At 38.0% G+C, this 13128-nt stretch overlaps 1 protein-coding gene across 1 annotated transcript in view; it reads right to left on the reverse strand.

The window, feature by feature from the left end:
• LOC133643340 (collagen alpha-1(XXI) chain-like) overlaps positions 1 to 13128 on the reverse strand; it is a 53341-nt gene that overhangs the window by 9576 nt on the left and 30637 nt on the right. The window contains exons 13-22 of the mRNA XM_062037827.1: positions 11942 to 11986; positions 11813 to 11866; positions 11688 to 11741; positions 9314 to 9367; positions 9121 to 9192; positions 8995 to 9030; positions 6263 to 6307; positions 4710 to 4742; positions 4483 to 4629; positions 4354 to 4408 (exon numbers count right to left, since the gene is read on the reverse strand). Coding sequence (XP_061893811.1) covers positions 4354 to 4408; positions 4483 to 4629; positions 4710 to 4742; positions 6263 to 6307; positions 8995 to 9030; positions 9121 to 9192; positions 9314 to 9367; positions 11688 to 11741; positions 11813 to 11866; positions 11942 to 11986 — 595 coding nt within the window. The remainder of the gene's footprint in view (positions 1 to 4353; positions 4409 to 4482; positions 4630 to 4709; positions 4743 to 6262; positions 6308 to 8994; positions 9031 to 9120; positions 9193 to 9313; positions 9368 to 11687; positions 11742 to 11812; positions 11867 to 11941; positions 11987 to 13128) is intronic.

Here is a 13128-nt window from a genome sequence, read left to right on the forward strand (position 1 = left end):
CTTTCAGGCTGTATTTCGGAGTGAAAGTTGCTCGCCAGCACACCAGTCCGTCTCCTCACTCATTTTTGTACTGACGTATGCATTGATCTGATCACTGACCTTATGGCGGTTAAGGTAAAATAACTACAATAAATAATGTACATGATTAATGCAATCATTTTTTGTTAAGTTAATTTGTTAATTTTGACAGCTCTATTGAAAATTACTAATCAAAAACATTTTACAGCATTTGAAAAATATGCAGCCATATATTTTTCTATATTCTTAACTCCCTGAGGACTTTTTCGCTCTGGTGCAACTCTGTTAGGCTAAAAAAAATTATAGTGTATCGATATATGAAAACATTTGAAATTAACATGAAAACAGGGTTAAGGTTAAAAATATTTTGAACCATTAAAATAACATTGGATAGGTTGATTGGCAACTCTAGATTGTCCCTAGTGTGTGAATGTGAGTGTGAATGTTGTCTGTCTATCTGTGTTGGCCCTGTGATGAGGTGGTGAATTGTCCAGGGTGTACCCCGCCTTAAGCCCGAATGCAGCTGAGATAGGCTATAGCACCCCCTGCGACCCTGAAAAGGACAAGCGGTAGAAAATGGATGGATGGATGTGACAAGATCCCTGTTTTAGGGTTGGTTGTGTCTTTGAGTGTGGATATTCTCATTCACTTTACTGTTTTTAGGGGTGTCCCGATCCAATTGTATTCTCAGGGCATTGAATCAATTGCAACTCGACTGTTCAATTTGGCTTTGAAGATGTTTCGCCTCTTATTCGATATTAATCCTGTTGGCGTTCATGCTGTCCTCTCATACATTCCTTAGAGATGGAATAAATTAGCCTCTAACAAGTAATAAACAAGAGAAATGCTTTTGTGTTTGTTAAGTGGGCCCTCAGCTCTTGTTACAACTGAAGGGCTTGCTAACGAGGGTGATGCCTTCCTAACGACTGTTGGTCTCTCTTCTTTGTATCGTAACTTTACTTTGTCGTTTTACTGTACTAAAGAGCGAAATTATCCTTGTCTGGGCATGCCCCCCACTTTCAGAGGATAAATACTTTGGAACCTGCACCGTCCTCTCAGACTAGAGATGTTGTATCTAAGTCTGTGAACATGAACTGATGAAGCCCACTCGGATGAGGGGTGAAAAGTCTTCTAAGACAAACTGAACAGTCCAGTAGAGACCGATTCAATGTCCTGAGAAGTGTCTTAGCTTGTCACTTAAGGCAGTGGTCCCCAACCTTTTTGTAGCTGCGGACCGCTTGAAAATGTGTCCCACGGACCGGGGGTTTTTTTGTCATAAAGAAATACAATCATGTGTGCTTACGGACTGGGGCGGCGTGGCGAAGTTGGTAGATTGGCCGTGCCAGCAATCAGAGGGTTGCTGGTTACTGGGGTTCAATCCCCACCTTCTACCATCCTAGTCACGTCCGTTGTTTTCCTTGGGCAAGACACTTCACCCTTGCTCCTGATGGCTGCTGGTTAGCGCCTTGCATGGCAGCTCCCGCCATCAGTGTGTGAATGTGTGTGTGAATGGGTGAATGTGGAAATAGTGTCAAAGCGCTTTGAGTACCTTGAAGGTAGAAAAGCGCTATACAAGTATAACCCATTTATCATTTATTATTTATCCCTGCAGACTGTATTGATCTATATTGATATATAATGTATATATTGTGTTTTTTATGTTGATTTAATTTAAAAAGCATTTTTTTATTTATTTTTTTATTTCTTGTGCGGCCCGGTACCGGTCCGTGGTAGAAAAGCGCTATACAAGTATAACCCATTTATCATTTATTATTTATCCCTGCAGACTGTATTGATCTATATTTATATATAATGTATATATTGTGTTTTTTATGTTGATTTAATTTTTTTTATTTCTTGTGCGGCCCGGTACCAATCGGTCCACGGAACGGTACCGGGCAGCGGCCCGGTGGTTGGGAACCACTGACTTAAGGGATACACACATCTCAAACCAACAACTAAAGCTTAAATTTAATGCAGGAAGCTAAAATTGAAAGATATAGACACTAGAGCGCAGGTGTCAAACTCAAGGCCTGGTTGGCCAGATGTGGCCCGTGAAAACCTGGAAATCATTTTACCGTTAAAAAAAAACAAAAAACAGTGGTACTGTTTTTCTACTTACTTACAATAATTCACTATAAAATCAACAACAACCATATATATTACAGTAAAAAATATGTCCGCTCAGTCGCCAGAATTTTAATGTTTAAAAAAAGAGTGTTACTGTCTTTCCATTTATAGTAATTTGCTGGAAAAAAACAACAAAAAAACCCACTAAATTCTACAGAGCTGCCTGTCTACAGAGAACATAAAAAATTAAATGGGTACAACACTTGGAAAGATCAACTCTGTTCCTTTGCCAGCGCCTGCAGAGCGACTCCAGGCCTACAGACTTAACACACACACACACACACCATGGACCATGGCTACTTATTGCACACACACACACCCCCACCACCACCCCACGCCTTTTGCACCGTTTCATTCCAAGCGGAATGACGGAAAACGAAGCAGCACCCTTAGTGGCTGGCGGTTTCAGGCTGGATGCCTGCCCCCTCCCCTCCTGTTGCAAGTCTTGTGCTTTCTTTCAACATATATATAGATAGATAGATAGATAGATAGTACTTTATTGATTCCTTCAGGAGAGTTCCCTCAGGAAAATTAAAATTCCAGCAGCAGTGTACAGAATTGAGATCGAATTTAAAAAAGTAAATAATGGGGGTATAAATGAAAACAAAATAGAAAAATATTACAATAGAATAAAAACAAAAAGCATCAATGAGAATACAAATATAACATTAAAATAAGAATATAACAAGAGAAACTAGGCATTAGTGACCATGTTATGAAAACGTATTACACTGTTATTGTTTTGCATCCCCCGTCATTCTAGTACCCCCCCTCCCTCCCAGAGAGGAGTTGTACAGTCTAATGGCGTGTGGGACAAAGGAGTTTTTTAGTCTATTAGTCCTGCACTTGGGATGAAGCAGTCTAGCACTGAACAGGCTCCTCTGGCTACTGATAACGGTATGCAGAGGGTGACTGGCATCATCCAGGATGCTCACTAGTTTTTCCACAGTCCTCTGTGTCCTATGTTCTTATCGGTTATCAAGTTTTTTTCTCGGCCGCAGTATATGCCCTTTACCCCATAGAAGTCCAGTCTGAGATTTACTAATCCTCCCCCAGCGTCTACCTCGTTCCCACCTTCTACAGGGCGCCGAAAGTGGTGACCCATTACCGTTCCCGTTCTTTACCTTGTACAATGTTTGTCTAATCTTGAACAGGTTTGTGGTGAAAATGAAATTGTGTTGTACTTGTGCAACAACAATAAAGAGCATACCATACCATACCATATAATAATCAAATGCATATGCAATTGTATAATATTATCATTAAGTGACTCCTTATACATGTATATTTATATATTACTCACTGTTACAAGCAGCCCTCTGAGAGCAGCAACATCTGCAATGTGGCCCTCAGTGAAAACGAGTTTTGTACCCCTGCACCATACTTGCCAAACTTGAGACCTCCAAATTCGGGAGATGGGAGGCGAGAGGGGTTTGGTGGTAGCGGGGGTGTATATTGTAGCGTCCCAGAAGAGTTAGTGCTGCAAGGGGTTCTGGGTATTTGTTCTGTTGTGTTTATGTTGTGTTACGGTGCGGATGATCTCCCGAAATGTGTTTGTCATTCTTGTTTGGTGTGGGTTCACAGTGTGGCGCATATTTGTAACAGTGTTAAAGTTGTTTATAAGGCCACCCTCAGTGTGACCTGTATGGCTGTTGATCAAGTATGCCTTGCATTCACTTGTGTGTGTGTAAAAGCCGCATATATTATGTGACTGGGCCGGCACGCTGTTTGTATGGAGGAAAAGCGGACGTGACGACAGGTTGTAGAGGACGCTAAAGGCAGTGCCTTTGAGGCACGCCCCCAATAATGTTGTCCGGGTGGAAATCAGGAGAAATTCGGGAGAATGGTTGCCCCTGGAGATTTTCGGGAAAGGCACTGAAATTCAGGAGTCTCCCGGTAAAATCGGGAGGGTTGGCAAGTATGCCCTGCACTAAAGTAAAAGTCTGACAACCAAACCTGTTCTCCACAAGTTATTGACAATTGGTCTCATGATTCTAAAACTTATATTTCTTAATTGTACGTACATGCAGAGGACAAATTTCACCACATCTAGTGTGTGTGTGACAATCATTGGTACTTTAATCTTTAATCTTTAATCAGGATAGCTTTCAAAGCTTTTTTTAGTTCAACCCATAGGGGGAACCCCCGTGGGCTGTATTTTTCAACGTGTTGAAATAATTGCAGGTCGCCATAAAAAAAACTCACCCTGAAGAATTTCTCTGCAAACTTGACGAATGTGCATGTCAGAAATTGCACTGGCCTGTAATGACAAAAATCACAATATGAACATAAAGATTAACAAGACACAGTAGGTTAACCTGTAAGGAACATTACAGATCTTCCCGCAGGTCCAGGTTGGCCAGGAGGACCCGTATCCCCCTGAGGCCCTCGAGGTCCCAGCTGACCTGTCTGACCTGGCTGTCCAGGCCGTCCCATTTGACCTTCTTGACCTCTCTGTCCCAAATCCCCTGTTGTCCCTTTCTAACAAAAACACAAGGGCAATGTTAGCAGTGAACGTCAGCTTGGGTGGATGTTTTTCCAGAAGGATTAGGTACACATACCTCCCCCTTTTGGCCCTGCAGACCCGGCGATCCCTGTCCATTAAAAAGAATGTGCAAAAATTTCACATTACTGGACTTGGCTGTGCTCATTTTAGTCGGCAGCACAAGAAGAAACTTTCTGCTGTGTGTAGTTAACATACATAACTGAAACTAAAACACACAAGTAGTTATTCACAGAGACAGAAAGGAGAATGGATTGAAATGCATGGTAATTTTTTTTAACAGGATTATTTATTTATTGTTTGTTCTCCTCAAAATGTAAGAATACTACATTTGTACCATGGTTTTTATCTATGGCACTATATACAGGATAAACTGCAAATATTCAATAGGGTTGTATTCTCAAAAGTATCTGAAAAAAAAATAAATATATATATATATATATATATATATATATATATATATATATATATATATATATATATATATATATATATATATATATATATATATATATAAATAAACAACAGGAGGCAATAAGACGATCAGTTAAATAATGAAAACAAGCCTGGGTTCCCTACTGGAAGGCTAGTGACACCTAGTGGCAATATGGAAAATTGTAACCTTATAATATAGACCAGGGGGGAATTTTCTCATTTGATATTAAAAAATAAATAAAATAAAACAGATTGTTTTATTTTTAGTTTAAAATGTTTTCAATATTGTTGCTGATAAATTAGAATGTATCGTTATTTATTGATTTTCCATCCATCCATCCATTTTCTTTTATTTAATCTTATTTTTCAGTATCAAATGGTTCAAGTTTGTCTAAAATGTTTATTGTATAAAAATGAATTATTGTTTTAATTTCAGGCAAATTGATACATTTTAAATATTTTCTGTAACAGACTAAGAAACACTGTTAATAAAGTTATTTGCTGTAAATTGATCTACAGTATATTTACTTATTTTTTTCTTTAATTTGAATAAGGCTACAATGTTATGCAGAGGTGTACGTATAACAGTTTTATAGACAAATGTTACTATTTATAGTCGTGGCGGTTTTCGTCTTTAACAGAAAATAATTGAAAAGCACTGAAATAGACCAAAATGATGTTTCACATGGTGGGATAATAAAAACAACCCACCAAATACATATACAATTACTATAAACTGCTATAGCATAATAAACTAAGGAGGTATCACCTACAACAGAGGTTCTTAAAAATGTTTCACCAAGTACCACCTCAGAAAACACTTGGCTCTCCAAGTACCACCATACTGACCAACATTAAAATACAGTAGCATAGTAGGCCTAAGTATTCATAAAAAAAACAGGCAGAGGTTTCTTTTTTAACTAATATACAATATTTGATATTTGTGGCCACTGTAACATTGCACACAGTTACAACAGTAACACCGTGTTTGAATATAGGAAAATAAAACATTGTACTCTAATTTTTTAATTGTTTGGCATACCACTAGATTGAGTCTGTCTACCACTTGTGGCACACGTACCAATGTTTGAGAATCAGTGACCTACAAGAATTTATGTAAGCATTTTTTTAACAAAAGTATATTGAATAGATAGATACAAAAAAGGATCAACTTACATGGTTCCCGGGTTTGCCATGTTGCCCTTTTTCTCCTTGTATTCCCTTTAGAACAATGTAAAACACAGGAACATCATTTTCAAAAATAGAGCACACAGATTTTGAGTATTTTGAAAGTGTTAAGTCCAAAAACATGTTTTTTTTCATCCAAGAAAAATGTGGTATAGTATAGTAGATTGAACCTTTCTTAAATGTTGAAAATATAGTTGGAAAGTAAATAGGAACGGATATTATCCAGCTTCAGTTATTTTAGTGCTGTCCAATGATTAATAATTTAACCACATGAATCACACTTAAATTTAGATTATCTATGATCAATCACAGGCTAAGACTGCATAATTTTGACACAAATGCAATTTTATTATCAGAATGTCATAAAATAAATACTTTTAAGTGTTTTACTTGAATGCACGACAATTGTTTGCTCAAAACTTGGCAACAGTCTTACTTAATTCTCAGTGCACTCAGTTGATCGCAATTGGACTGGTTGGTTTGTCTTAGAAGACATTTTGCCTCTCATCCAAGTAGGCTTTATCAGTTCATGCTCAAAGACTTAGATTGGTCTGATCTATTCTAGCGGGTGGTGTCAAAACCCCAAATATTTATACTCCAATACCAGAAGGGTGTGCCTGGGCAAGGATGGTTTCACCCTATCGTAATGAGAAAAACAACTGTTGAGATGCAAAAGAGCAGTCATACTGTCAATGCCAAAGACAGTCATCAAAGTGCAATTTCCCCTCATTAGCTTTGAGGTATTGTGTGGCAAAACGATCGCTGTGAAATGACCACTATCTGCCCAATTTCAGTCGCAATCACCCATGTTAGCATTCCATTCAGTTGTAAACAAATGGCACAAAAAGGATCATCTGTGACCAGAATGTTCTAAATACTGTTATTTGTTGGAGGCTAAATTGCAGAGACTTTTAGGAATGGTTGAAATGACAGTGTTGTATGTGGAAGATAGGTAGTGTCGCAGACCACCTCTTATGTTCAGGGATGGTTTTTAAATTTTGACGTAAATGGCTTCCCTCACTCCTCTGTCGTACCATCCGTCCTCCCTGTCCAAAATCTGGACATTTTTTGTTCTCAAAGGAGTGCTGTTTCTCCCTGAGGTGCAGGTAGACAGCTGGGTCTTGGCCTGAAGAGTTTACCCATCTAAGCTGTGCTTAATGGTTGTTTTGTTTCCCCAATACATGAATCATCGCATTCATCATTACATTGGACAGCATACACCAGATTGTTTTTGTGGATGTTGCCTGGTTTCAAGTGTACTCGGATGTTGTTTTGGTTAAAAATTCTTAGTGTCTGAGTTCATTCCACATCTATCAGGTCTATCTGAGACACCCCACACACACAAAACAATTTGATGTATGCTGGCCAATGTAATGAAGAAAGCACTAAACAAAACAACCTCTGTATGTACAGCATAGACGGGCAAACTCTTCAGGCCAAAACTCAAGTGTCTATCAACACTTCAAGGAGAAACAGCACTCCTTTGAAAACAAAAATGTACAGATTCTGGACAGGGAGGACGGATGGTACGAAAGAGGAGTGAGGGACGCCATCTTTGTCTAGATTGAAAAAACCTCCCTGAACAGACAAGGGGGTCTGCGACACCACCTATCTTCCACTTACAACACTGTCCTTTCAAACATTCCTAAAAGGGTTTGCCGTTTAGCCTCCAGCAAATAACAAGAGTAAGAAACATTTGGGTCACAGATGCTCCTTTGTGCCATTTGTTTACAACCGAATGGAGTGCCAACGTGGGTGATTCCGACTATTTTGGGCTGATAGTGGTCCTTCCACAACGATCGTTTTGCCACACAATACTTCAATGCTAACGAGGGGAAATTCCACTTTAAAGACTGTCTGGCATTGACTGGAAGATTGCTGCTTTGCATCTCAACAGTTGTTTTTCTCACTACGATAGGGCGGAACTATCCTTGCCCAGGCACATCCTCCTGGTGTTGAAGTATAAATAGTTGGGGTGTTGGTACCAGCTACTAGACTAGACCAATCGTAGTCCAAGACTCAATCTGACCATCTAAGTCTATGAGCATGAACTGAGGAAGCCTACTTTGATGATCGGCAAATTGGTTCCAGACCAAACAGTCAGGCTGCGATCGATTGAATGCCCTGAGAACAAAATGACCGAGATGAATGAGAACATCCATAGACAAGTTTTTTCTAAAGTCCAGTAAGGGTTAATTTTGAAGTGGACTTTGCCAACAAGCACACCAGTTGGAGTCTCACACTCATTTTTGCACTGACCGTATAAAAACCCTTAGCCTTTCATGTAACCATCCGCCATTTAGGTAAAGGAGCATTAATCTACGTATATTGATGATATTGATCATTTTTGTGTGATTAATCACATGAGTTAACTCGTTTGTTTTTTTTAATGCATCGTAAATAAAAACAAAATACGGCTTGATTCCCGTGGATATGCTGTACAGTTTGTGCACTGCACAACAATCATACTCAATTATTTAATTCATTGGGTGGCTGAATAAGCTTTTCTGTTGACGTGTTCTGCTGCTAATGCCAAACCAAGTTTTGGCTATTAGTAATTCAAAACACAATTATCATAAAATGCACTCATTTTGACTAAAAGCTGGCGGTGTGCTCGCAAACCTCTAAATCATTGTACTGTGGTAAAGTTTGACACTATAGAAGGATACACCCATTACCTATAATAAGGGATAATAGATGTCTTTTTCACACAGTCTTACCATTTCTCCTCTTTCACCTGCATTACCCCTTTCTCCCTAATAGAAAATACACAAAAGTACTTTCAAAAGACATGTAAGACATGTGACGTTACATATTACTTTTGTAACACAAGTACATGTGCCTACCTTGCTTCCCATCAGGCCGGGCACACCTTGGTGCCCTGGCTGACCCGCTTGTCCTGGCTCTCCTGGCGTGCCCTTTAAAAGACATGACATTAAAAAAGAAACACGCATTTAGTGTAATTGCTGTGGAAATACAATAATTCAATGCACAATGAAGTCACTATGAGAAAACAGCACAAATGTTCACATAACGTACCATAGAACCTGGTGTCCCTTGTTTACCCGGACTTCCATGTTCACCCTTAATCCCCTTCAAAAACAAAGGTAGAGATAGCATAACCACATTGTATCATTGAGTACACTTTTTATTATTTAAATGATTGTTTTATTGTGGAATCCCCATTAGGCTTTACTATAGCATAGACAATAAACAATAAAATAGTATATCATACTGTGACAGTTTTGGTATGTGGAGGGTCAAATGGGACAAACCAAAATACATAAATACATCTTTAAATAATTACTTAAATGTGTCATTAAGTAAATATAACTGGAAGTAAATACATAAATGTGTAATTATGTGTCATCAATTTATTTAATGTAAAAAGTAAATGTATTTAAAATTTAAATTAATCATTTAATTAACTATTGATTTCATGATTTATTTAATTATTTCATAATTTAATTAATTATTGAATGAACATTTGTGTCAGTGCTTCATGAATGTATTAATCTGTCAAACTCACCCATTAAAGTAATGGGTGGGGCTAACACAACTCTAGTCCAATGATTGAGTTAGTTTGAAGCCTGGACTTTTGGAAGTCTTTCAAAACAAGGCGGCAAAGAAGGATATACCGTAATTTCCGGACTATAAGCCGCTACTTTTTCCCCTCGTTCTGGTCCCTGCGGCTTATACAAGGGTGCGGCTTATTTACGGCCTGTTCTTCTCCGACACCGACGAAGAGGATTTCGGTGGTTTTAGTACGCAGGAGGAAGACGATGACAAAATGATTAAAGACTGACTTTTCAAATACCGGTAGGCTGGTTATTTTGATAACGTACAGGCGAGCACTTTGTATTACTTTGCACCGTTGTATTATTTGTACTCTGCACGAATGCTGTTCGCCATGTCAAAGATGTGAAAGTTTGATTGAATGATTGAAAGATTTATTGTTAATAAATGCAGTCATCTCTGTCCCGACAATCCCCTCCGTGGTAGCAGGAACCCCTATATACTACGGTAATTACACATCAAAACCCTGCGGCTTATAGTCGGGTGCGGCTTATATATGGAGCAATCTGTATTTTCCCCTAAATTTAGCTGGTGCGGCTTATAGTCAGGTGCGGCTTATAGTCCGGAAATTACGGTACTCGTACTTTTTCGGGAGTTAGTGGTAGATATTTTAGACAGAGTGGAGTATGTGGAAGCAAGACCTGCTTAACAAGAGCATGAAGCAGCCAAAGTAGAGGAATTTATTGAAGTTGTCTGAGTTATTTCTGCACTTTGAAATAGCAATAGGCACTTCTCTGCTACTGAGGGCGATTGTCCACAGACAAGTGAACAATCAGGTGTTAGGATCCGCCCACTGACTGTTACAGCTAAATTTGACGATAAAATAATCCAGGAAGTGCTTCAAAAGAACAAAATAAATCATTACATCAGGGGTCCCCAAACTACGGCCCGCGGGCCGGATACGGCCCACGAGCATCCAAAATATGGCTTGCAGGAAGTCCCAAGTTAAAAGAAAAATATATATATATATATATATGTTTTTTTATTATTATTTTTTAAAATCTGTCCTTTCTAATCCATTTTCTACCGCTTGTTACTCTCGGTGTCTCCTAGCCGCTCAGGCAAATCATATTATCTAAAAATGCATTTTCCCATCGATAACGTGACATCATCGCACTCACGCCGCAGCAAGTGTGTGCTCTTTCAGTCAATTAGTGCGCGAGGGATATATATCCCCGGGTCAAAAAGTTTGGGGACCCCTGCATTACATCATAAACAATTAATTGACTTGTGAAATAATTAATTAAATCAAAACCCTATAACGAAGAAATCAATCATTAAATACTTAATGAAATATTGTAATAATTAATTATAGAAATAACTAAAAGTACATTTACATCAAATACCTTAATTTTAATTTAATTACGTTTTTAAACACCTTTAATAACACATTTATGCATTTGATTCCTATTATAATCAATGAATGACATGTTTAAGTAATTATCTTAAAATGTATGTATTTATTTAATTTCTTCCCATGTGACCCTTCATGTTGGTGTACTTAATTTAGATATTTACAAAATGTACATGTGGTTATCAATGAATAATGTTGACATTTATTAAGACTTATTTCAGGAACTTTTTAACTCCCGCTTTACAACAAGAATTATTGACCTGGGCAGTTACAGTAAGTGAGTGTAATTAAATTCCCCTGATGCAAACATGTATTAGATTTAAGTACATTACTTGACGTTTAATTTGATCTAACGGGTTTCCTGTTGAACTGCAGCGGCCACAAATGTGGGTTTAACTTTAGAATTATGAAAACAACTGGCATTGTACATATGCACACATACAGTTGACATTTAGGTTTAACAATGTAAAAAATAATGGATACCTTTGGGCCCATTTGCCCATTCAAGCCAGGCGAACCGGGTGGGCCCATCTCCCCCTGTAGAAGATTGAAAACATCCATGTTGGAGAAGGGTTCAGACATAGTGAAGATTTTAATCAAATGCGCACTGGTGGTCCGTCTGATCCTTGGGGGCCTCTTGATCCAGGAAATCCCGCCTCTCCCTTAATAGAAGAGAACATTTGTTAAACATGATATTAAAAAAAGGTATTTAATAGCTTGTTTAAATTGAGACTTACTTTTAGTCCGATTAAACCTGCCATCCCTGGTGAACCGGGTATACCCTAATTAATACATGGGGAAATCATTTAATTAGATGACTGTATTTATGAATGACAAATTTAAGACTCTCATGGGAAAAAATGCATTTTACTATTTTGCCACCACACAGTGGAATGCACTACCAACAGACCTTCAAATTCGAACTTCCCTACTAAATTTTAAAACTGCCATAAAATCATGGCTCAGCTCAACCTCTACCTCTACCTGATATATGTGGTTATAGTCTATATATATTTTCTCGATATAATAAGGTTGCTTGAATCAAATTAATAATGTCTAAGACTACCTACATCCACTATCAAAAATGAGAAATGGTTTGTTCCACCTGGATAGCGCAAACCTAACTTTGAACACTTCCCTTGACTCAGACGTCATCAAAGTTCACCTTTAAGCACTCACACACAGCACCAACATTTAAGAACAAGAATGAAGTGATAGAAGAAAGATAAAAATATAATAAATATTTTTGTAGCAGCATAGGAAAAAGTTATGTACAAGTTTCCCTTTTGATAATCATATGTGTATCAGACAATCTCGAGTTTTCACTCTGAAGTAAAAGGAAAACCTGACAAATGTATAAAAATATTTGAATGAATAATTATGACTGTCTAAATTTGTATTCTGGCTAATGGAAAATTAAGGTTTTTACAAGTGTTTTAAAAGTATTGTTTGAACCAAATTCATGCAATATTTAGTTTTTAGTGCATGTAAACATGCTAAATGTGTGTATGGTGTCCTGAATTTGGTGCTATGCCCCTAAAAATACAACAGAATGATATAATGCAATGATTTATGTGCAGAATGTGCTGCTTCTTGCAAGAAGCAAATCAATTCACTTGGGATAAAAAAAACAATGGCAGAATATAAGAGCAATAAAAACACACTAAACAATGTTGTGGTGTGTAGCACTACCACAAGCCCTGGAGAGAAGATTTTTGTTGTTGTTGTTCTCTACCCAGATAAAGTCTTCCAGATGCTTAAGAAGCCCTTGACAAAGAAGCTATAACATAAAAGCTATATTTGACAGGTTTAAAGACAATGATCAGATCTGTCAGTCAGACGGAGAAGACGTCTTGACAGACCACGCAGGTCCATGGTGGCGTGAAAGTGAAGAATTCCCTGTGTGTCGGACATTGATTGAGTT

This window comes from Entelurus aequoreus, linkage group LG26 (assembly GCF_033978785.1).
Source record: "Entelurus aequoreus isolate RoL-2023_Sb linkage group LG26, RoL_Eaeq_v1.1, whole genome shotgun sequence".
Lineage (NCBI taxonomy): Eukaryota > Metazoa > Chordata > Actinopteri > Syngnathiformes > Syngnathidae > Entelurus > Entelurus aequoreus.